The following is a 26,191-nucleotide window of genomic DNA, read 5'->3' as shown; positions in this document are numbered from 1 at the left end:
GGAAGGAAGGAAGGAAGGAAGGAAGGAAGGAAGGAAGGAAGGAAGGAAGGAAGGAAGGAAGAAAAAGAAAGTTACCACTGGAAAAAAAATAAAATAAAATGCACGTATCCCTTGGAGGAGTTATAGCTCAATTTAGGAGTTACAGCTTATCAGGCAACATGTTCAAAACTGAATTCCTGATATTCCATCGCAGTAAACAGGTGTCAATGCTCACACACTTACTCAAACTAGAAACACACCCTTTCTTCTATGTTTCTTATGGAATGCATTACCCTCCCTTGTCAGTTTTTCCTCCAACATGGATCTTAAGTCTATCTACTTCTCTCCCTTTCCACTGCCACCATCCTGGTCCAAGCCACCCTCATAGGTCACTTGTAACATCTTCGGATGCATTCCCTCAGCACCTTGTACCACCCCCCCCCCTTCACCAAGTGCTATAATTGCTATTTACTCACCTGCCTCCTCCCACAAGAGTTCAGGGCTTGGTTTGTTGGAGAGATGAGTGAATCTAAGTGACAGGATCTTCCCAGCCATGGGAGATGAGGCTGTAGGTGAGGTTGTGAATTCTATTTAGTATGCTCGACAAGAATATTCTTTCTCTAGGTCTCCTCTCTGGATACTTAAGAAAAGCCCAGAGATATATTTTGAAAAATATAAGACTTGATTTAGAACCAAGAAATTTTTCTAAGCTTTACCTATCAGAGTATCTTCGGTGCTTTGTCATCATGTTGAAATGCTTGATGAAGCATATCGCTAGGTGTTTAAGAGATGATTCTGGATAAATTAAACAGCGGTATACTTTTGAATTAAGACTATTGGGAGCAGCCCACAGAGTAAAGATCCCTTTTAACCCTTTAGACTTCAGGGTCAAGTTGTCATGTAAGGGGGGAAAGCTCCCTTCACATCTGGATGGCGTGTGGGCTAATTATGCTAATGATCATCCTGGTCCTGCTCCAGCCTTTCTCGAATGTACTGTAGTGCCCATTTGCTCTTATCCCAGCAGAGGCATAGGAGAAAAGAGAAAAAGCCCAGGAAAGTTATCTTAGCATTGCTGATGTTTAACTAGGAGCAGGTTGACTACTCTACATATCCAGACTCTTGTTTTTCAAACCTTAACTTTGTTTTTCCTACAGTCTGTATCTGCTTGCTTCCCTCATCTTTTAACTTATTTCCTTCATCCTTTCTCAGAAACATCTCCTTGCTTTCTAAAATCATAGACTCTTAAAGCTAGAAGGTCAGGAGACTCCCCAGTATCTGGTTTAATATCCCCTGCAGGGAAGACTGAGGATCAGAGAGTTGAAATGGTTTGCCCATAGCAGTTGGAAAGCAAGTCTTTGACGCATGGCCCTAAATTCTTCCTCCTGTGTAATGCTGCCTTGCCTCTCTCAGAGAATAATGAGGAGAAAGCAGATGCCAGTGCTTGCAGAAAAAAACTTCACTATCTTTAATTTGGACAAAAACCAATAAAAATATCACATATGCATTTGTGCTTTCAAAAATATAAATTTTCTGAGTTAAAGAGCTAAGCCCATGTAAAAGAAAAAAAGAGAAATCCCAATTAAAATAGAAAATAAAAATACTTTTAATATAAAAAAATCACATAAAATGAAGTAACCACTTGATGTTTTGGTGTATGTGCACATGGTGACACGATGCTCACAACCAAGCCAGTTAACATGACCACCACTTCACATCCTAACCCTCTTCTTTCCTTTTTTTTCTTTTTAAAACATTTTTATTTAAATTCCATTTAGTTAACGTACTGTGTAATATTAGTTTCAGGTAAGAATTCAGTAACTCATCACCTACATATAAGACCTAGGGCTCAACACAAGTTCCCTCCTTAATGCCCATCACCCATCTAAACCATCCCCCACACACCTCCCTCCATCCATCCTCAGTTTGTTCTCTATCTTTAAGAGTCTCTTTTATGGTTTGTCTCTCTCTCTTTTTCCTCACAATGTTCACCTGTTTTGTTTCTTAAATTCACATATGAGTGAAATCATATGGTATTTGTCTTTCTCTTACTGACTTATTTCCCTGCTCAGAATATACTCTAGCTTCATCCACATCTTTGTAAATGGCAAGATTTCATTCTTTATATAATGAATAATCTTCCATTGTATGTATGTATGTGTGTGTGTGTATATATATATATATATCAAAATTTTTTTAAAGATTTTATTTATTTATTTGAGACAGAGAGAATGAGAGAGAGAGAGAGAGAGAGCAAGCACATGAGATGAGGGAGGGTGAGAGGGAGAAGCAGACTCCCTGCCGAGCAGGGAGCCTGATGCGGGATTCGATCCAGGGACTCCAGGATCATGACCTGAGCCGAAGGCAGTTGCTTAACCAACTGAGCCACCCAGGCGCCCCTATATCAAATCTTTTTTTATCCAATCATCAGTCAACAGACACTTGAGCTCTTTCCAGTATTTGGCTATTGTCGATAAATGCTGTTATGAACATTGGGGTGCATGTGTCCCTTTGAATCAGTATTTTGTATTTTTGGGTAAATACCTCATAGTGCAACTGCTGGGTCATAGGGTAGTTCTATTTTTATCTTTTTGAAGAATATCCATACTGTTTTCCAGAGTGGCTACACCAGTTTTCATTCCCATCAACAGTGTAAGAATGTCCCCCTTTCTCTGCATCCTCACCAACATCTGGTGTTTCCTGTGCTGTTAATTTTAGCCATTCTGACAGGTGTGAGATGGTATCTCATCGTAGTTTTCATTTGTATTTCCCTGATGATCAGTGATGTTGAGCATGTTTTTAGGTGTCTGCTGGCCATCTGCATGTCTTCTTCAGAAAAAAAGTCTGTTCATGTCTTCTGCCCATTTCTTAACTAGATTATTAGTTTTATGGGTGTTGATTTTGATAAGTTCTTTATAGATTTTGGATACTAACCCTTTATCAGACATGTCATTTTTCAAATATCTTCTTCCATTCTGTAGGCTGTCTTTTAGTTTTGTTGATTGTTTCCTTCACTGTGAAGGAGGTTTTTACCTTGATGACGTCCCAATAGTTTATTTTTCTATTCTTTCCCTTGTCTCAGGAGACCTATCTAGTGAGAAATTTCTACAGCCCATATTAAAGAGGTTGCTGCCTGTGTCCTCCTCTAGGATTTTCAGGGTTTCCTATCTCAGATTTAGGTCTTTCATTCATTTTGAATTTATTTTTGAGTATGGTGTAAGAAAGTGGTAGTTTCATTCTTTTGCATGTTGCTGACCAGTTTTCCCAACACCATCTCTCGAAGAGACATTCTTTTTTCCATTGAATATTCTTTCCTGCTTTCTCAAAGATTAGTTGACCATAGAGTCGTGGGTCCATTTCTGGGCTCTCAATTATGTTCCATTGTTCTATGTGTCTGCTTTTCTGCCAGTACCATACCATCTTGATAACTAGAACTTTGTGATATAGCTTGAATTCCAGAATTGTGATGCCTCAAGCTTTGCTTTTCTTTTTCAAAATTGCTTTGGCTATTCCAAGTCTTTTCTAGTTCCATACAAATTTTAGGTTTGTTTGTTCCAGCTCTGCCTGTGAAAAATGCTGATTGACAGGGCAGGGAAATGGCACCAACCCCCTCCCTCATTCCTAAAGAAAGGATTCTGCTGCTGCTCTCAGGGAAGCCCTCCCAGAAGAGCGAACAATCTCCCCTTGTGTGTTCCAGGTGTCCCTCAGATCCCTGCCTTCACCCTATCTGTGCCCTAACCTTCTGCCCACCAAGCAACACAGTGCCCCTGTGCGCTATCCCAGGCAGGCTTGCTGAGTTTTAAACCTCCAAACATTAGGGACCTGGCTTGTCAGGTACCCATGCTGGTAGTCTGGGGGAGTGTCTCGCCACACTGGGACTGGTGCAGGTTTGTCCCAGAAGGGCAGTCGCACTGAAGCACAGGGCATGGAGCTTGTAGTAAAGTGCAGCAAATAACCAGTGTCCAGGTTAGCCACATGCAACAAGTGTCTCAGTGCCAATAATCTGGGGTGGCAGAGGGTAATGTTGCCCTCCAGCTCTTTTGTCCCCAGAGAGGCAATGCCACCTCTCCTAGATAAACCCAAAAAGGGGAGACTCACTCTATCCCATGTGTCCCAGGGGATCCTCAGATCATGCTGTTTGTCCCCAGATTTCTGCTCTCCTTCTCCACAAGATCACAGCAGTGCCCACTGGGCTCCACATTGGTCATGGTTCGGATCTCTAAAACTCTAGTCTTTGAGCCCCACTGATTGTAAATTTCACAGAAATCAACCCCTTTTGTTTTCCCAGTCGATGGTTATGGGGATGTGTTTTCCTTGTGTGATACTCTGGGTTCTCCCACTCTCTCTCACTCTCTCTTCCTCCTCTGTACAAAGCCAGGGCTCCCTCCCCTCCACAGAACCCATAATTGTATCTCCCCAAAAGCATGACTCCCCACCTCCTAATTTCCATGATGTGGCCTCTTGCCTCCCTGTAGTTGTGCAGGTTGTTCTGTCAGTCCTCAGATAGATATCTGGGGTATTCAGAATGATTTGATATTTACCTAGCTGTGTTCTAGGGTTGAGGCAAGCTTGGGGTCCTCCTACTACTTAGCCAAATTAGCTCCTTCTCCCTGACCCTTTACTTTTCTTTTCTTTACTTTTCTCTTCTCTCCTTTTTTTCCCTTTTCTTTTCTTTATCTTTCTTTGGCAAGAATACTTTGGATCTATGCTCTTAGCAAATTTCACATATAAAATTTCTCTGCCTCCTTGCATGGAAATTTCATCCTCAGGCTTGCTTCTCTGGTGGTGAAAAATGGATGGTACTTTTTTCCATCTTTATACTCTGCACCTTACCAGCCCGGACAGGAGAGAGCATCTCTTTCCCCTCCATTGGCCAGAAGAATCAGACTTCGTGGAACCTGTGCCACCTGGTGCAGGTACCTGGCCCTGAGCCCTCTCTCTGGGTGAGGATGAGTAGCATCTGTCTGATGATTGGCCTGAACAACAGGTTACCTGTCCATCCTTCAGCCTGTCTCATTGTCAAAGATGTTTTCTCCTGGTGGCCTCAGGCTGATCAGAGCCCAGAGCTACACATGAGGGTGGAGTCAACCAATCAAAATCCATATGGTGGCCATGCGAGGGCAACAAGGTGGACTGGGAGAGAAACAGCCAAGCAGTTTGATCCAGCTGGGAAGGTCACAGAAGTTCCATGATTTGCTCTTCCCCTTCCCATATTTTCACCTTTACCACCTCTCCCATTTCAATGTTATTTTCCAGAAATATTCACATGTGCAGGACTGGGAGCCTGCACATGATCCCTTTGAACATTCTCCTGCTCTGTTCTCCTCCCTCGGCCCCTAAACAAATTAGAACTAAGTTCTTAACCCCTAGATAAATCCACATAAGCTCCTGTACTAAGAAACTAGAAACACAACGAAAAAGGTGAACAAATCAGGAAAGCAAAACGTTCAAGTTCCGAAGACACAGAAGAATTTTCACTCCCTACTACTTGACATTCAAAATGTCCCAGCTGCATGGCCAGAGCTTGAAAATGGTTTGTTGAGTTAATTAATGAAACCAAGAGTGAGGTCTAATCATGGATGAGTCCACTCCTACTGCCATGGAGGTCACTGGTCACAAAAGGTCTATCTTCATTATCCATGGAATCTGTCTGTGCTGATTGGCCTACCTGCTGACATTGATTTGTAACCCCCAGACACATGCACTCACCAGTATTTGTAGAGGCAGGGAGAGATGCCTGGAATGTGTCATCCACCTTATGTGTTGCCTGGTGAGACTAAATCAGATGCCCTTCTGCCTTCCCATATTAATTCTCACACTGTAAACACTTGTCTTTTCATGGTCCATTTGGTGTCATATTTCTTAAATTACATGCTCTTTCTTGGTGATTTCAGTGTTAAAAAGACCCTGAAGCCCAGAGCTGCAGGGCTAAATGGTGTTCCTAAGCACAAGAAGGTGGGATATGCCTCATGACAAAACACCTGTGTAGGTAAGCCTCACTCAGGCTCCTATGCAGAGGTGTGGGCCATAAGGTCAGAGGTAATGAATTATCAATGCAACAAATCCAGGAAAATGAATAAGACATTCATGACATCTATACAGAGCCATTCCAGAGAATGCTAAAGTAGTATCTAGGACACTAGGATAACACCACAGAAAAAGGGTGAAAGAATCTATATTTGTGGATTCATGAGATGATGACTGTTTCTTGTTTGTTTCTTAAAGCATCATGGGCAGCACAGCTGTGGGGCTAAAACCAAAGACACTGGTGATCACAGTACCCAAGCTGGGAAATGTTACATTTCTGAGATAATATTTCAGCATTGGGAATATGGCATACAGTGAATTATTTGGAATATATATATATATATATATATATATATATATATATATGAAAGAAGCTGTTTTTAATCAGAAATACATATGAATCCAGGCTGCGTATTCATCTGTTACCAAGTGTTGTAAGCAAAGGCTCCTAGGAACCCAACCTCATATCCCCCCCAGGAACAATGGCTTAGTGTCCGTCCCTCAGTGACTGTAACACAGCAGCCATGAATGCCAGGAGGCACTGTATGCACGCTCCTTGTTGGATCCCCATTCCTTCCTGAGCACAACACTCTTGTTCTCTTTCCTGGACCATCTCTTTTCCATTCACAGACACACTTGCACTGATACCTCTCAGGCATCACCTGTACCAGTGCCTCTCACATTTTATGTACCTGACAATCCCTAGCTGATTTTGCTAAAATGCAAATTGTGATTCAGTGGGTCTCACCTGAGACCAAGACCCTATATTTCTAACAAGCCCTAAGGTGACAACTCTGCTGTTGTCCCTCAGCCTCACAAACAGCAAGCATCCTGTCTTCCTCTTTTTATTCAGAATACTTGGAGCAACAGGTCCACTCCAATAGGTGTCTGCAGTAAATAACTGGAGTGCTTACAGGTAAAACTGTGTTCCTCCTCAGAGTCTCAGAGATGACACAAGGAACCATGAAAGTGTGAAGTCCATCAGCCAAATGAGAAGATTTTTAACAAGAAGAGCATCAAACATCCTAACTACTACAAACATTTCAGGAAGGAAAAGAAGAAAACCTATAAATTTGACAAAAATTCAATACAGGTTTTTATTCCTTGCAGGTGAGACACCTTACCAAGGATACAAATAGTTAAAAAATATGGACTTTGATCTCAATGGGCCTAAGCACTAGAAGGAGAAAAGCGGCCTCACTGGGGACAACAATAGGTGGGGCTCAGAAATAGATTTACCAAAGTGCAAATAAAAGTTGTGGGAATTCTCACCAGGTAGAGACTTCTTCCACTAGTGAATCAGGGAAGACTCTGGAGGAAATGCCATTGGATGTCTGATGTACCATGGAGGTTCTGGGACTTCATTCCATACAGAGATAAATTTTGAATTTTAAAGTGTCAGAATCAGGTCACAACAACAAATCCCACTAAATTACACTTAGCTTATACTGACAACTGATTATTAAGCAAAAATGAAAGACAAAAGATGCACACAGAGAGTTGCAAGGACATCACCGCTGAGCTGGGTTTAGGTAAGTACTGTAGCCTGAGCTGCTGGGATGTCGCTCCAAATGGAAGCCAGTGCACTGAGGTCCTCCAGTTCCTGGGAGGAACAAAGGAGGAGTCACTCTGCAGCAGGTGGAGGTGAGGACTGCGGGAAGGAAGAGCACTGGGAGCAGGAGGGATGAGGACAGACTGAAAGATGGGGAGACATGTAAGAAAGAGCAGGAAGGTGGCTCCAGAGACTCACCAGTGCTTCCAGAGCCACAACGCCAGACCTGCCAGAAGCACCAGGGGCACAAACACCACCAGGAGAACCAAGCCCATGGAGTGGGGCTGCTCTGTGGGTTTGGTGCACAAAGGGTGTCATTTCCCATCCACCACAGGTTGAACTGTACCTCCCCAGGCCCCCTTGCTCCTGCCACCCTCTGTCTCACCAACCAACGGTCCTTCCTCCTTTCACTTCCCCTATCCTCCTCAGAGATAGGGCCTACACCCAACCCTCTGCATCCTCCCACATCTAGAGGGCCCCTACCCTTAGTTCTCCATTCCTTGGTTTACTGATTTTAGTCATTTTTGGTCAGGAATCCCTCAAACCCCAAATTTTTCATCTGGCTCTCATACTCTGCTCTAGCACCACCTGCCCCCTTTCCCAGGTGGGCCTCAGCTCTTTCTCACCCCAGTAGAGGACCGTGTCCTGGCCTCCTAGACTGCTGTGTCTCACCAGGCATGACAGGCCAGCTGCCTCACTGGCTTTCACATCCAAGAAGATCTGAATATACCATGTCCTATCAGCACTGGGCAGGACATTGCCTTGCTGGGTGCCCTGTTGCTCCTGCTCACCCCGCATCCACATCACCCACACAGGCTTTGGGTAGAAGCCAGAGACATGACACACTAGCAGCAGATGGCCAAGACCAGGACTGGGGCCGGTGGACAGCCAGGCCTCTGGACTCACTGCAAAGACAAGACAAGTATTCACAGATTGAGAGAGTAGATCTTCACATCACTTTAGACAGACACAGCTTTCCACCTCTAGAAACCAGTAACCGTCATCCTCTCTCCCTCTTGACTCCTTCTTGCCCTGAATTTGAGGGAATGGTACAAATTTATGAGTGCAGAGTAAAGAATTCATGGCAGGAGAGAGCAGGACTGACCTTGTCACTGGATATCTTCCTTCCCTGCATCAAGAAGAAACTGGGGACAGGTGTCCCTGAAGAGTGTGTGTATTCCTTCATTGATTACAGGGTACTGATTGAATAGTTTGCAGACCTCTCAAGCCCTACTTCTTCCCTTTGGAGATGACCACCATGTCATGTTCTGGAAGCTCATGCGATCTGCCCCTTGATAAGCAATCTGCATGAATCCTACTGATGCTTCCCCAAAGTGTAGCTCACAGCCTTCTGCCAGTTGTACCTGAAAAGGATCTGGGGAAGAGAAGTTGTGAGTTACAGGACAGGGGGAGTGAAGGAGATTAAATGAGAGGAGTGGAACCCATGTAGGCCTGAATCAGAGGGGAAAGTTCAGGGGATTAGAGTGAATGGAGTACAGTTTGGTTTGAAGGGAGGCTCAAACAAAGAGGAAGTGGTGGTCACTAGGTGCAGAGGAAGAGGTGATGATTGAGGAAGGAACAAACGTTGGAAGAGAGACATGAAGGGTGTGGGCAGACAAGAGGGAAGGGCTCAGCAGGAGAGCTGGGGATAAAAACAATCTAGGGTGAAGGGAGTGCAGTGCAGTACAGGGAAAGCATAGACAGAATTTGCTGATGGGACTAAATGGGAAGAAAGGCACAGTTCAAGGAGTCAGTCACAGAGTGGGGGAACAGAGTGTGCCTGGTTTTAGGCCAGGGAAAGTGGTGGTCATGGGAGATGCTAGTGGGAGACAGGAGAGCACAGCCTGTGGTCAATGAGAGGAGTGCTAAGTAGAAGATGTGATGCTTTTCAAGAATCAGGGTCTGGCTTCTACCCCTTGCCCAGAGGTTGTGATTCAGATTCATGATGGGCGAGATGTAAGTTTCAGAAGCCAATGGAGGCTCTTTCCTAGAGGAAGAAGGAATTCAAGGAGACCTACACACATCTGCCACCTCCATCGCTCCTTCCCTGAGGGAACTAACTCACATTCAAGCTGCCAATGTCTGACATGGTCTTGAAACACCTGACAAAATCCAATGGAGTATACATAGAAAAACTTTTCCAATTTCATCAGCTCCTCGTTGCTCCAGTTGCCTTTGGACAAAGCCCAAATGAAAATGAAAGCATCAGTCTTGTTGTCCCAGCCATGAGTCTGCAGCTCATCCAGCCAAGCTGAACCCAGATTTTTGTGTCCAGGAACGGTTGTAAAAGGATATGGTTAGGAAAAAAGGAATGTGTGATGGGTCTTCTGGAAATGTCATTGCTCCAGATCCTGTGAGATCTTTGCCTCTGGAACAGTAACAGAAAGAAGAGTGAGGGGCGGAGCAAGATGGCAGAGGAGGAGACCTGGATTTCGTCTGGTCTCAGGAATTCAGCTGAATAGGGATCAAACCATTCTGAACACCTACGAACTCAACAGGAGATCAAAGAGGAGAGTAGCAACAACTCTCTGAACAGAAAAGCGACCACTCTCTGGAAGGTAGGACGCATGGAGAAGTGAATCCCAGGCGATATTCAGGAGGATAGACGGCGGGGGAGGGGGCTTCGGTTGGCCACTTCTGGCAAGTGCTAGAGCCGCGGAGCACAAAATCGGACCTTTTAGAAGTCGGCTCCGCTGAGGGACGTCACTCCAGTGGCTAAGTGGGAGGTGGAACCCTCATGGGACACTGTGGTCTCAGGACCCTCGGGGTCACAGAAAGACCAGGGGTGCCTGAGTGCGGCAGAGCTCCCAGGTATCAGAGCGCAGAAGCCCGCTGCAGAGACGGAGCTGAGGCGTGGGCTTTCAGCTCAGGGTGGCCATAAACCGTGATTGGTGACAGTTGGGCCACTGCTCCACCATCAGGGACCCAACAAGCAGCAGATCCGGGGAGACTCCCTTTCCTCCCCCGGGAGGAGCGGTGCGAGAGCGCACCACGGGGATCTGCTGGGTTTGGAGACTCCACACGCGGTTGGGTGCCAGGGATAGAAACGCTCGGTCACAGGCCGGGTGAGCACGGAGTGCGACTGGAGAGAGGGTAGACAGGAGTGATTGCTCTTCTCTGCGGGAGCACTGAGGAGCAGGGTCCCAAATTCTTGGCTCCTCCCCGGCGGAGATTGGGAGGCCTCCATTTTCACTCTCATCCTCCAAAGCTGTACCGAAAGCTTGCAGGGAACAAAAGCTCCCCAGAGCAAACCCGAGCAGATTACTTAGCCCAGACCTGCAAGGGCGGGGCAATTCCGCCTCAGGCAAAGACATCTGGGAACCACGGCAACAGGCCCCTCCCCCAGAAGATCAGCAGGAACAGCCAGCAAGCCAAGACCAAGTTTACCGATCAAGGAGAACGGGAGAACTCCAGCGCTAGGGGAATACTGCACATAGAATTCATGGCTTTTTTACCATGATTCATTAGTCTTTCAAAGTTAACTTTTTAACTGTTTTTTTTTGAAATTTTTCTTTTTCCCTTTTTCACCATCTTATTAATCCCTTTTTTTAAAAAAACATTTTTATTTTTCATTTTTAGAGTCATATTCTATCCCTTCATACTACTTACCCTTATTTTTGGCATATATATATCAGTTGTTCTCTCTTTAAAATTTTGAGATACAGTTTCTTCTAACATATCAAAGTATACCCTAAATCTCTAGTGTATGGCTTTGTTCCAATCTCCTCCCTGATCACATTCTCTCCCCCCTTTTTTTCTTTCTTTCTTTCCTTTTTTTAATCCTCTTCTTTATTTTTTTAAAAACACCTTCTTATCAATTCATTTTTTAAAATTTTTTATACTTTTCATCTTTACAGTCATATTCCATCCCTTCATCATATCAACCCTTATTTTGTACATATATAAGTCTTTCTTTCTTTATAATTTTAGGAGGCACTTTCTTCTAACAGACCAAAATACACCCAAAATCTAGTGTGTGGCACTGATCTATACACCAGCCTGATCATATTTGATCATATTCTGGTTTTTTTTGTTTGTTTCTGTTTTTGCTTGTTTTAATCTTTATCTTTTTTTTTCCCTCTTTCTTTTTTCTTTCTTTCCCTTTCTTTTCCCCTGGTTTAAGGTTTTCTCTGATTTGTTTACATTATATTTTCTGGGGTCGTTGTTAACCTGTTAGCATTTTGTTCTCTCATTCATCTATTCTCCTCTGGACAAAATGACAAGACGAAAAAAGTCACCTCAACAAAAAGAAAAAGTGGTAGTATCGTCAGCCAGGGACCTACTCAATATGGACATTAGTGTGATGTCGGACCTAGAGTTCAGAATTATGATTTTAAAGATACTAACTTGGCTTGAAAAAAGCGTGGAAGTTATTAGAGAAACCTTTCTGGAGAAATAAAAGAACTAAAATCTAACCAAGTCGAAATCAAAAAGGCTATTAATGAGGTGCAATCAAAAATGGGGGCACTAAATGCTAGGATAAATGAGGCAGAAGAGAGAATCAGCGATATAGAAGACCAAATGATGGAAAATAAAGAGGCTGAGAAAAAGAAAGAGAAACAACTACAGGATCACAAGGGCAGAATTTGAGAGATAAGCGATACGATAAGACAAAACAACAATAGAATAATTGGGATCCCAGAAGAAGAAGAAAGAGAGAGAGGGGCAGAAGGTATATTGGAGCAAATTATAGCAGAGAACCTCCCTAATGTGGGGAAGGAAACAGGCATCAAAATCCAGGAGGCACAGAGAACCCCTCTCAAAATCAATAAAAATAGGTCAACACACTGACATCGAATAGGAAAACTTACGAGTCTCAAAGACAAAGAGAAAATCTTGAAAGAAGCTCGGGAGAAGAGATATGTAACCTACAATGGTAGAAACATTAGATTGGCAACAGACCTATCCACAGAGACCTGGCAGGCCAGAAAGGACTGGCATGATATCTTTAGAGCACTAAACGAGAAAAATATGCAGCCAAGAATACTATATCCAGCTAGGCTGTCATTGAAAATAGAAGGAGAGATAAAAAGCTTCCAGAACAAACAAAAACTAAAGGAATTTGCAAACACGAAACCAGCCCTCCAAGAAAATATTGAAAGGGGTCCTCTAAGCAAAGAGAGAGCCTAAAAGCAGCATAGACCAGAAAGGAACACAGACAATATAGAGTAACTGTCACCTTACAGGCAATACACTGGCACTAAATTCCTATCTTTCAATAGTTACCCTGAATGTCAATGGGCTAAATGCCCCAATCAAAAGACACAGGCTATCAGATTGGATTAAAAAACAAGACCCATCCATATGCTGTCTGCAAGAGACTCATTTTAGAACCAAAGACACCCCCAGATTGAAAGTGAGAGGGTGGAAAACCATTTACCGTGCTAATGGACACCAAAAGAAAGCTGGGGTGGCAATTCTTATATCAGACAAATTAGATTTTAAACCAAAGACTGTAATAAGAGATGAGGAAGGACACTATATCCTACTTAAAGGATCTATCCAACAAGAAGATCTAACAGTTGTAAATATCTATGCCCCTAACATGGGAGCAGCCAATTATATAAGGCAATTAATAACAAAAACAAAGAAACACATTGACAACAATACAATAATAGTGGGGGACTTTAACACCCCCCTGACTGAAATGGACAGATCATCTAAGCAAAAGATCAACAAAGAAATAAAGATTTTAAATGACACACTGGACCAAATGGACTTCACAGACATATTCAGAACATTCCATCCCAAAGCAACGGAATACACATTCTTCTCTAGTGCCCATGGAACATTCTCCAGAACTGATCACATCCTAGGTCACAAATCAGGTCTCAACCGATACCAAAAGATTGGGATCATTCCCTGCATATTTTCAGACCACAATGTTTGAAACTAGAACTCAATCACAAGAGGAAAATCAGAGAGAACTCAAATACATGGAGGCTAAAGAGCATCCTACTAAAAATGAATGGGTCAACCAGGAAATTAAAGAGGAATTAAAAAAAATTCATGGAAACCAATGAAAATGAAAACACAAGTGTTCAACATCTTTGGGATGCAACAAAGGCAGTCCTGAGAGGAAAGTATATAGCAATACAAGCCTTTCTCAAGAAACAAGAAAGGTCTCAAATACACAACCTAACCCTACACCTAAAGGAGCTGGAGAAAGAACAGCAAATAAAGCCTAAACCCAGCAGGAGAAGAGAAATCATAAAGATCAGAGCAGAAATCAATGAACTAGAAACCAAAAGAACAGTAGAACAGATCAACGAAACTAGGACCTGGTTCTTTGAAAGAATTATCAAGATTGATAAACCCCTGGCCAGACTGATCAAAAAGAAAAGAGAAATGACCCAAATCCACAAAATCATGAATGAAAGAGGAGAGATCACAACCAACACCAAAGAAATACAAACAATTATAAGAACATATTATGAGCAACTCTTTGCCAGCAAATTAGATAACCTGGAAGAAATGGGTGCATTCCTAGAGATGTATCAACTACCAAAATTGAACCAGGAAGAAATAGAAAACCTGAACAGACCTATAACCACTAAGGAAATTGAAACAGTCATCAAAAATCTCCCAAGAAACAAAAGCCCAGGGCCAGATGGCTTCCCAGGGGAATTCTATCAGACATTTCAAGAAGAATTAATACCTATTCTCCTGAAACTGTTCCAAAAAATAGAAATGGAAGGGAAACTTCCAAACTCATTTTATGAGGCCAGCATTACCTTGATCCCAAAACCAGACAAAGACCGCATCAAAAAAGAGAATTACAGACCAATATCCTTGATGAACATGGATGCAAAAATTCTCACCAAAATACTAGCCAATAGGATCCAACAGTACATTAAAAGGATTATTCACCATGACCAAGTGGGATTTATTCCTGGGCTGCAAGGCTGGTTCAACATCCGCAAATCAATCAACGTGATACAATACATTAAGAAAAGAAAGAACAAGAATCATATGATCCTCTCAATAGATGCAGAAAAAGCATTTGACAAAGTACACATCCTTTCTTGATCAAAACTCTTCAGAGTATAGGGATAGAGGGTACATACCTCAATATCATAAAAGCCATCTATGAAAAACCTACAGCGAATATCATTCTCAATGGGGAAAGGCTGAGAGCTTTTCCCCTAAGATCAGGAATGCGGCAGGGATGTCCACTCTCACCACTGCTATTCAACATAGTATTAGAAGTCCTAGCCACAGCAATCAGACAACAAAAAGAAATCAAAGGCATCCAAATCGGCAAAGAGGAAGTCAAACTCTCACTCTTTGCAGATGATATGATACTGTATGTGGAAAACCCAAAAGACTCCACCCCAAAACTGATAGAACTCATACAGGAATTCAGTAAAGTAGCAGGATATAAAATCAATGCACAGAAATCAGTGGCCTTCCTATACACCAACAACAAGACAGAAGAGAGACAAATCAAGGAGTCTATCCCATTTACAATTGCACCCAAAACCATTAGATACCTAGGAATAAATCTAACCAAAGAGGCAAAGGATCTGTACTCAGAAAACTATAAAATACTCATGAAAGAAATTGAAGAAGACACAAAGAAATGGAAAAACGTTCCATGCTCATGGATTGGGAGAATCAACATTGTGAAGATGTCAATGCTACCTAGAGCAATCTACACATTCCATGCAATCCCCATCAAAATACCATCCACTTTTTTCAAAGAAATGGAACAAATAATCCTAAAATTTGTATGGAACCAGAAGAGACCCAGAATAGCCAGAGGAATACTGAAAAAGAAAAACAAAGCTGGCGGCATCACAATTCCGGACTTCCAGCTCGATTACAAAGCTGTCGTCATCAAGACAGTATGGTACTGGCACAAAAACAGACACATAGATCAATGGAACAGAATCGAGAGCCCAAAAATGGACCCTCAACTCTATGGTCAACTTATTTTTGACAAAGCAGGAAAGAATGTCCAATGGCAAAAAGACAGTCTCTTCAACAAATGGTGTTGGGAAAATTGGACAGCCACATGCAGAAGAATGAAACTGGACCATTTCCTTACACCACACACAAAAATAGACTCCAAATGGTTGAAAGACCTAAACGTGAGACAGGAGTCCATCCAAATCCTAAAGGAGAACACAGGTAGCAACCTTTTCGACCTTAGCCGCAGCAACTTCTTCCTAGAAACATCGCCAAAGGCACGGGAAGCCCGGGCAAAAATGAACTATTGGGATTTCATCAAGATAAAAAGCTTTTGCACAGCAAAAGAAACAGTCCACAAAACCAAAAGACAACCGACAGAATGGGAGAAAATATTTGCAAATGACATATCAGATAAAGGGCTAGTATCCAAAATCTATAAAGAACTTATCAAACTCAACACCCAAAGAACAAATAATCCAATCAAGAAATGGGCAGAAGACATGAACAGACATTTCTCCAAAGAAGACATCCAAATGGCCAACAGGCACATGAAAAAGTGCTCAACATCGCTCGGCATCAGGGAAATCCAAATCAAAACCTCAATGAGATACCACCTCACACCCGTCAGAATGGCTAAAATTAACAAGTCAGGGAACGACAGATGTTGGCGGGGATGTGGAGAAAGGGGAACCCTCCTACACTGTTGGTGGGAATGCAAGCTGGTGCAACCACTCTGGAAAACAGTATGGAGGTTCCTCAAACAGTTGAAAATAGAGGTACCGTTCGATCCAGCAATTGCACTACTGGGTATTTACCACAAAGATACAAATGTAGGGACCCGAAGGGGTACGTGTACCCCAATGTTTATAGCAGCAATGTCCACAATAGCCAAACAGTGGAAAGAGCCAAGATGCCCATCGACAGATGAATGGATAAAGAAGAGGTGGTATATATACACAATGGAATATTATGCAGCCATCAAAAGGAATGAGATCCTGCCATTTGCAACGACGTGGATGGAACTGGAGGGTGTTATGATTAGTGAAATAAGTCAATCAGAGAAAGACATGTATCACATGACCTCACTGATATGAGGAATTCTTAATCTCAGGAAACAAACTGAGTGTTACTGGAGTGGTTGGGGGTGGGAGGGATGGGGTGGCTGGGTGATAGACATTGGGGAGGGTATGTGCTACGGTGAGCGCTGTGAATTGTGCAAGACTGTTGAATCACAGATCTGTACTTCTGAAACAAATAACGCAACATATTTTAAGAAAAAAGAAAAAGAAGAAGATAACAGGAGAGGAAGAAAAGGGGAGTATGTCAGAGGGGGAGACAAACCATGAGAGATGATGGACTCTGAAAAACAAACTGAGGGTTCTAGAGGGGAGAGGGTAGGGGGATGGGTTAGCCTGGTGATGGGTATTGAGGAGGGCACGTTCTGCATGGAGCACTGGGTGTTATGAACAAACAATGAATCGTGGAACACTGCACCAAAAACTAATGATGTAATATATGGTGATTAACATAACAATAAAAAAATTTAAAAAAAAAAAGAAGACCTTTTCCTCCCCTACTACTTGACATTCAAGATGTCCCAGCTACATGGCCAAGCTTGAGAATGGTTTGCTGAGTTAATTAATGAAACCAAGAGTAACTGAAGTATAGCCATGGATGTTTCCATTCCCTCTGAATGGGGGTCATCAGTCACAAAGGGTCTGTCTTCATTATTCATGGAGTCTGTCTGTGCTGATTGGCCTGCCTGCCGATGTTGATTTGTAGCCCCCAGACACATGTGCTCACCGCTCTTCAAAGAGGCAAGGAGAGAGACCTGAAATGTGTCACCCACTTTATGTGTTGACTGGTGAGGCTGAGCCATGTGCCCCTCAGCCTTCCCGTGTTAATTCACACACTGTAAACACTTGTCTTGCTCATGGCCCATTTGGTGTCACATTTTCTGAATTACATGCTCTTTCCTGGTGATTTCAGTGTTTAAAAAGGCCCTGAAGCCCAGAGCTTCAGGGCTGACTGCTGTCCTAAGCACAAGAGGGTCAGATGTGCCTCATGACAAAACACTTGTGCAGGTAAGGCTCACTCAGGCTCCCTATGCAGAGGTGTGGGCCATGAGGTGAGAGGTGATGAATTATCAATGCAGTAAATCCAGGAAAAGAAATAAGACATTCATGACATCTATATGGAGCCAGAGAGCGCTAAAGTAACATCTAGGACACTAGGGTAACCCCACAGAAAAGGGGAGAAAGAAATTATACTTGTGGATTCATGAGATGATGACTGTTTCTTGTCTATTTGTTTCTAAAAGCACCACAGGCAATAAGCTGTGGGGCTAAAACCAAAGACACTGATGATCACAGTACCCAAGCTGGGAAATGTTACACTTCTGAGCTAGTATTTCAGGAAAGGGAAATATGCCACACAATGAATTATTTGGAAATACATATATATTAAGAAGCTGTCTTTAATTGGAGAGAGAGACGAACCATGAGAGACTATGGACCCTGAGAAACAAACTAAGGGTTCTAGAGGGGAGGCGGGTGGGGGGATGGGTTAGCCTGGTGATGGGTATTAAGGAGGGCACGTTCTGTGTGGAGCGCTGGGTGTTATACGAAAACAATGAATTATGGATCACTACATCAAAAACTAATGATGTATTGTGCGGTGACTAACATAACATAATAAAGTAAAATTTAAAAAAAAAGAAGCTGTCTTTACACAGAAACACACATGAATCCAGGCTGTGTACTCACCAGTTGGAAAGTATTATAAGCAGAGGCTCTCAGAAACCCAACCCCAGATTTCCCCCAGAAACAATGGCTCAATATCTGTGCCTTCAGTGACTATAACACAGCAGCCATGAATGCCAGGAAGCACTGAATGCATGGTCCTTGTTGGATCCCCATTCCTTCCTGACCATAGCACTCTTGTTTTCTTTCCTGGACCATCTCTTTTCTGTTCAAGGACACATTTGCCCTGATACCTCCCAGGTATCACCTATATCAGTGCCTCTCATATTTTATGCCTCTGTGAATTCCTTGCTGGTTTTGCTAAAATGCAAATTGTGATTCAGTGACTCTCAGCTGAGACCAAGACCCTATATTTCTAACAAGCCCCAGTGTGACAACTCTGTGGCTATCCCTGAGCCTCACAAACAGCAAGCATCCTGCCTTCCTCTTTTTATTCAGAATACTTGGAGCAACAGGTCCACTCCAATAGATGTCTACAGTTAAATAACTCAAATGGTCACAGGTAAAACTGTGTTTCTCCTCAGTCTCAGAATTGACACAAGGAACTATGAGAATGTGAAGTCCCTCGGCCAAAAAAAAAAAGACTTTTAACAAGAAAAGCATCAAATGTCTCAACTACTACAAACATGTCAGGAAGTAAAAGAAACAGAAAAAGCTATAAATGTGGCATATATTCAACACAGATTTTTATTGAGGACATATTCCATGTAGGTTAGACACCGTACCAAAAAGTTAAAAAAAAAAAACAAAAAAACATGGACTTTGATCTCAACAGGTCTAAGTATTAAAAGGAGAAAAGGGACTTCACAGGGTACAATACGGGGTGGGGTCAGAAATAGATTTGCCAAAGTGCAACTAAAAATTGAGGAAATTTTCACCAGGCAGAGACTGCTTCCACTAGTAAATCAGGGAAGGCTCTCGAGGAACTGACATTTGATGCCTGATGTCCCATGGAGGTTCTGGGACTTTATTCCACCAGAGTTAAATTTTGAATTTTAAAGTCCCAGAATCAGGTCACAACAACAAATCCCACTAAATTACACTGAACTTATAGTGACAACAGATAATTAAGCAGAAGTGAAAGACAAAATTGCACGTAGAGAGTTGCCAGGACATCACCGCTGAGCTGGGTTTAGATAAATCCTGGAGCCTGGGCTGCTGGGATCTCACTCCAAAGGGAAGCCAGTGCACTGAGGTCTCCAGTGTGTTTTCCTGGGAGGAACAGAGGAGTCACTCTGCAGCAAGCAGAGGTGAGGACTGCAGGAGGGAAGAGCAGTAGGAGCAGGAGGGCTGAGGACAGACTGAAAGGTAGGGAGATACATGGGAAAGAGGAGGAAGGTGGCTCCAGAGACTCACCAGCGCTTCCAGAGCCACAATGCCAGACCTGCCAGAAGCACCAGGGGCACTATTACTGCCAGGAAGACCAAGCCCATGGAGTGGGGCTGCTCTGTGGGTTTGGTGCACAAAGGGTGTCATTTCCCATCCAACCCGAGTTGAACTGCACCTCCCTGGTCCACTCTGCTCCTATCATCCTCTGCCTCACCAACCGCCCTTCCTCCTTTCACTTCTCCCATTCCTCCTGAGATGGACCCTTCACCCAACCCCTCCATTCTCCAACATCTAGAGGGCTCCCACCCTTAGTTCTCCATTCCTTGGTTTACTGATTTTAGTCATTTTTGGTCTGGAATCCCTAGCAACCCAAATTTTCATCTGGCTCTCACACTCTGCTCTAAGACCAACCACCTCCTTTCCCAGGTGGGTCCCAGTTCCTTCTCACCCCAGTGGAGGACCATGTCCTGGCCTCCTAGACTGCTATGTCTCATTCGGCACGACAGGCCAGCTGCCTCACTGGCTTTCATATCCAAGGACGTCTGAAGATACCACGTCCCATCAGCAAGGGGCAGGACGTCACCTCGCTGGGTGCCCTGTTGCTCCTGCTCACCTCGCATCCACATCACCCACACAGGCTTTGGGTGGAAGCCAGAGACGTGGCACACCAGCAGCAGACGGCCGGGACCGGGACTGGGGCCAGTGGACAGCCAGGCCTCTGGCCTCTCTGCAGACACAAGACAGGTATTCACAGACTGAGAAGGTAGATCTTCACATCACTTTAGATAGACACATCTTTTTACCTCTTGAAACCTGTCACCAACCCCCATCTCCCTCTTGGCTCCTTCTTTGAAGGAATGGTGCAAATTTATGAATGCAGAGTAGAGAATTCATGGAGGGAGGGAGCAGGACTGACCTTGTCGCTGGATATCTTCCTTCCCTGCATCAAGAAGACTCAAGAGGAACTGGGGGCAGGAGTCAGTAAAGAGTGTGTGTATTTCCTCATTCGTCACATGGTACTGATTGAATAGTTTGCAGACATGATGAGCCCTACTTCCTCCCTTTGGAGATGGCCACCATGTCATGTTCTGGAAGCTCATGAGATCTGCCCCTTGATAAGCAATCCGCACAAATCCTACTGATGCTTCCCCAGTGTGTAGCTTACAGCCTTCTGCGAGCTGTACCTGGAAGGGATCTGGGGAAGAGAAGTTGAGAGTTATAGGACAAGGGGAGTGAAGGAGATGAAATGAGATTAGTGGAATCCCTGGAGGGCAGAAGCAGAGGTGAAAGTTCTGGGGATTGGAGGGAATGGAGCACAGTTTGGTTTGATGGGAGGCTCACACAAAGAGGAAGTGGTGGTCACTGGAGGCAGAGGAAGAGGTGAATGATAGAGGAAGGAAAAAATGTTGGAGGAGAGACATGAATGATGTGGGCAGAGAATAGGGAAGGGCACAGCAGGAGAGCTGGGGATAAAAAACAATCTAGGGTGAAGGGACTGCAGTGCGGTACAGGGAAAGCATAGACAGAATTTGTTGATGGGATTGAATGGGGAGAAAAGTACAGTTCAAGGAGTCAGTCACAGAGTGAGGGAAAAGAGGGTGCCTGGTTGGAGGTCAGGGAAAGTGATGGCCATGGGAGACCCTAGGGGGAGACAGGAGAGCACAGCCTGTGGTCAATGAGAGGAGTGGGAAGTAGCAGAAGATATGAAGCTTTTCAAGAATCCGGGGCTGGCTTCTACCCCCTGCCCAGAGGTTGTGATTCAGATTTATGATAGGGAAACCTGAGTTTCAGAAGCTAGTGGAGGCTCTTTCCTAGAGGAAGAAGGAACTCAAGGAGACACACACACACTTGCCACCTCCATCCCTCCTTCCCTGAGGGAACTGAACTTACATTCAAGCTGCCAGTGTCTGACATGGTCTTGAAACACCTGACGAAATCCAATGGAGTATGTGTACAATAACTTTTCCACTTTCATCAGCTGCTCAGTGTTCCAGTTGCCCCTGGACCAAGGCCAAAGGAAAATGAGAGCACCAGTCTTGTTGTCCCAGCCATGAGTCTGCAGCTCATCCAGCCAAGCTGAACCCAGATTTTGTGTCCAGGAATGGTTGTAAAAAGATATGGTCAGGATAATTTGGAAGGAGATTGGCTCCTGGAAGGCTGTGGGAAAAGGACAGACAGACAGAGGAAGAGGGAATCATTGGGAAGGAAAGAGAATGGAGAAGAAGGTGCCCGGGACAGGAACCAACATCTGGAGGACAGGAAGCCATAGTTGTCTCAGGAGACATGTGCTGCCCCAGAGCCCTGAACTTTGTACCCATCCTTCAGAAGAGCACAGGGCACTGGGGTCAGGGATGCTCAGGAAGGAACCAGGCTGACACTCTCCCTCCCCAGCTATATGGTGGGGACCCACTCCACAAATGGTCACATACACTCACAAACAAACACATTTACAAAGTCACAAAATTTTACACACTCTTACACAAACATACACAGATACAAATGCACACATGTATACAGACACAGAGACACACATATGTACATATGCAAACGCAGACATACAGACACACACCCACAGGTACACACCACACACAACTCTGTGTGTGTCTACACGTACATAGACACACAGAGTTGCACACTTATACACAAATACACAAACTCATACATACTTGCACACGTAGAGACACATAGGCATGTGTACACACATCACACACACACATGCACCCACAGGGCAGGGCCGGAGTTCTCACCATCTTCACTGTCACCACCTGGGAGGAGAACCACCAGCAACACAAGTTGCAGGAACAGCATTGTACTTGCAGATGTTCTTTCTCTCTCTTAGAAAGTAGGTCTTTGACGTCAGTTCTAGCAAACCTACCCCACACACAGCACCTCACTTCTGACTTCCTTCTCCACACACCAGCCTTCCCTGAGTCTCTGCGACAATGCAAATGTGCTCCTCCCTCAACCCTGAACACCTACTCAGACTCTCACTTCCCCTCCTGGTCGGACTCTCCTCCCTAGCTTCCAGCTTCTCCCTGTCACCAGCTTCCATCCTGCTCCACATTCCCTAATTCAGTTGCTACAGAATGAGTCCTGTGCTGCATGGAAAAGTGACCCTACCTCTTGTGCCTTTCCTTCTCACCCAGACAGTAACCCATGAAAACACATGGCTTCCCAAAACCCAGCCCTGGATGCTGTTGTCACTCTGTCCCTCCTACCCTTGTGACTCCCTCCATTTATTTACATTCCTATCTCACCCCCACCACAGCTCATGCACATCTCTTGCTTCTCACCGCTTGTGTTAAAAAACAAAATCAACCAGGTAAATTTGAAGATCTAGTTGGTTTTATTAAGTGATTCAAGAATGGGGCAGCATCCATCTGGCAGATAGAGGGGAGCTCTGAGGAGTGGTGCAGATGAGAAGTTTGTATAGGAAGGAACTTGGCAAAACAAGAGAAAGGAGTGTTTCAGGGAAGGTCACCTTCCCTTAATTGGGAGAACAGGGGATCTTACCATGCAGATGACCTCCCCTCCTTGGGGGTGGAGAGGGCCCACGTGACGGAATACCTCACTGGTGCTGACCAGAGAGTTCTTCACTGACAGGTGAACATTTCTGGGAAGGTGGGAACCGTAGTTAAGTTAGGGACTAAGCAAGATTTGGGGACATGGCCTGGCCCAAGGTGCCATTTTAGGCCTCTGGGTTTCTTTTTAACAGTTGCTCTATTTGCTTGTCCAGATTCCCTCATGATTTCCTATGTAACAGTATCAGCAATGACCAGTCTGCCATTATTCTTAGGGAGGGACCAGTAGCCATCACAGAGACCACAAGACATTGAAACATCTGAAGAATACCCCCTTCAGTCAGACCTGCATTAATATATATTCTCTCACCAGTCACTTAGCACCTGCCTTGATCCAAGCACCGTGCTACACTCATGAAAATAGAGTGTTCACAGAGCAATCACTTTATGCAAGGAGGTTTTAGTCTATTTGGGAAGAAAAACCATAAAGAACTATGCATTTTGGTGTGCTCAGTTTTATTATAATGTGCAGACTCTAGACAAACACATGTCTGCTGGAAACAATATATTCTAAAGAAGTGATGCTTGCTGATGTTTGCCCACTCAGAATCTTGACTCACTGTTTGGCCTCAGGTGTTTCTACCCCCTCGTGATCTCCACATCTAACAAAGGGCCTGGCAAGTGGTAGGTGCTCAATGATTATTTCTGAATGATCGAATAATTCAGTTCTGGGATCCAATTACTCTTAATTATTATGGAGATCTTCAACACAAAAATTTTTTAAGCATCACAAAGTGTTAGTTGTAATCCTACTTGATGAAATGAGAATCCTACACATTTTTTCTTGAGAATAAAGAAATATGCTAATGATCAGGAAGTTTACACAGAGATTCCCACTGTAAATCTCCTATCCTTGTCATACAAAACCATGAGAATTTATAGGAAGTGGGGTTAGTAGAGTGTTCTAGAATCATGTATCCAGATTTCCTTCTTACTGTTCCTGCTTGAATGTTCCATCCTTGTCTTACTATGACCTGGCCTCTCCCAGACATGATGACCTTCCTCTTTCATGGTGTTCTTAAGTGTTTAAAGGCTCTTCAAAATTTGTTTGTGCTTTATATCATCTGGATAAATGTGTTTGAGCTATTTGTCTTGTTATTTCTTGGCTAACAAGTAAACAGAAGTAATCTCAAGCTAATGTTAGAAAGATAATATTTTTTTGGAAAGGGTAGATTGGAATATAAAAAGAGTCACTCCCATAGTTAAGATTTTGAAAAGCAGGATAATCAAAATCATGTCTCTTGAATCCATCAGAGCTGAAGGATCAGGGAAAATTGTTAACCCAAAATCTAGGGAAAGACAGACTTCTCTGAGGTTATAGGGTATGCAAACCCTTGCTTTCTTGGGACAGATGCTCTATAAGGCAGCTAAAATTGTTAACAAATGACTGAAGGTTAGCATGAGTACCTGGAGCCCCCAAGAGTCAAGAGACTCAGGAAATTCTCTGTATCTCCAGGCTTTTTTCCCTTGACCTCACCAGGGGTTCCTGACAAGCTGGAATCCAGGATACAGACCAGAGAACTGTTTTCTCCTAGTGCAAGCCTGTAGACTGAGATCAGTTGCTGCCTGAGAAGGTCAGGAAGGCCACCAACTCCCACACGGGAAGAATCCTTAACCCAGTGTGAGAAGGCAGGGAATTGCCTCAGGGCACAGGTGAAGCCACACTGCAGCTGGGGGGAAGGACCAGTTGAGGAAGGAGAGTACCACACCCTGTGCCAGAATAAGAGGTTCCATCTGCTGAGGGAAAGGTGGGAACCCTTAGAAGGCCCAATCCCCAAACTGAAAAACAAAGCTCTTGGCTGAGGATGAGATTGGACCAGCACAGAGCTAGTGCCCCACGCTCTGCCCCAGGCAGGCTAGTGAGTTAGGTGCCAAGAGCAGCTCTGCTGGTGGAGGGGCAAGAGAGTGAAGACAGGTCACCACGAGGCACTTCCTGTTATAAAATTGTAAGTCCAAAATGATTTCATGAAGTGAGTTCCCACCCTGGGCTTCATACCCAATCTAACGAATTTAACCCCACGAGAAATGTGACTTTAACCAGTCAGTGTCAGTAAATTTTTCTCTCCATCAGAGCCAATCAGTCTGTGTAAATAAAGGCTGTTACTAGTGGGATCTCAGAGGTCAAACAGCCCCAAAGTTGGTGGGTGCACATCAAACACTGAAAGGCTGTTAGAGCCCTTGCCACCTCAGAAGCCCCCTGAGATAGGATAAGTTGGTCACCAAACTGGTTAGACTGACACTAGGTCACCTGCCAACCTCAAGAAAACTTCTGAGCAACAAGGTACACCGTAACATACGCACAGCCCGGTCCCACAAACTGTCCCTTGTAGGTATTACTGCAGCTCCAGGAAACCCAGAAGCTTATTTAATGGGTGTTCTTAAATTCTAAACAGCCAAGTGTGCCTTCTTCTGGGGCACCCACTCAGTGCACGTCTAAGAAGTAGAGTCCTGGAAGTTGTACTCATGGAGCAAGATTAAAAAAAAATTATTAAAAATAACCTAGAGTTACAGTGGCCCCTATGGGGAACACTCCACTTAGACCGTTGTTCATAAAGGAAGTGCACTTGAAAGTAAGGGTTCCCAAATTCAATAAACAGAAATGGACGCCGATATTAATTGGCATGCAGAAAATTCCAAGAAGCATCAAGATTCCAAAATAGTCTCACTGAAAGATTCGTTACAAAAAGCTGATAAAAAATCTAAACTACAACAGGTGCCTAAGAGAAAAGAGAAAGGCTGACATAGCTCCTAATGCCCCTCTACCCTTCCTCACCTGAGGACTCACTGTCTCATTTTCCAACTCAGTCTCCACTCTGAAGACACTGCTCCCTTTCTAACAAAACCTCCTGAGGTTACAGGTGATCCTCCTCAGAAATCTTCCACTCCTTGGTCAAAGACTGAACAAAGGGCCACAGCAAAATAGTTCTTCAACCTAGAGAGGGTCCTCCAGAATTGTTTTAAATAGATTACTTCCTGAGCCCAGTAGTCAGGGAAATAAAAGTTCACAGTAGTCCTTCCTTTCCAAATCCAAACCCACTGACTACTAATGC

The 26,191-nt window shown here is 44.0% G+C and overlaps 1 protein-coding gene and 1 pseudogene across 3 annotated transcripts in view; both read right to left on the bottom strand.

Annotated features, from left to right (window-relative positions):
- LOC112814854 (T-cell surface glycoprotein CD1a-like) overlaps positions 1-22,509 on the bottom strand; it is a 46,923-nt gene extending 24,414 nt beyond the window's left edge. Inside the window, exons 1-6 of one of the 3 annotated variants that reach the window (XM_025860568.2) lie at positions 22,308-22,509; positions 21,451-21,717; positions 20,477-20,755; positions 20,009-20,287; positions 19,588-19,678; positions 18,931-19,443 (exon numbers count right to left, since the gene is read on the bottom strand). In XM_025860568.2, coding sequence (XP_025716353.1) covers positions 19,398-19,443; positions 19,588-19,678; positions 20,009-20,287; positions 20,477-20,755; positions 21,451-21,717; positions 22,308-22,368 — 1,023 coding nt within the window. In that variant the 5' untranslated portion in view covers positions 22,369-22,509 and the 3' untranslated portion in view covers positions 18,931-19,397. Of the gene's footprint in view, positions 1-18,930; positions 19,444-19,587; positions 19,679-20,008; positions 20,288-20,476; positions 20,756-21,450; positions 21,718-22,307 lie in introns of those variants that run through there. The other 2 variants (XM_025860570.2, XR_012376863.1) reach the window with 2 other exon arrangements.
- Positions 7,750-9,895, bottom strand: LOC112814895 (T-cell surface glycoprotein CD1a-like; annotated as a pseudogene).
- Positions 22,510-26,191: the final 3,682 nt, after the last annotated feature.

Source organism: Callorhinus ursinus, unplaced genomic scaffold, assembly GCF_003265705.2.
Source record: "Callorhinus ursinus isolate GAN/ISIS: 27379988/994484 unplaced genomic scaffold, GSC_fseal_2.0 scaffold88, whole genome shotgun sequence".
NCBI lineage: Eukaryota > Metazoa > Chordata > Mammalia > Carnivora > Otariidae > Callorhinus > Callorhinus ursinus.
The sequence above is the reverse complement of the archived record's forward strand: the minus strand, read 5'-3'. Positions and strand labels throughout refer to the sequence as shown.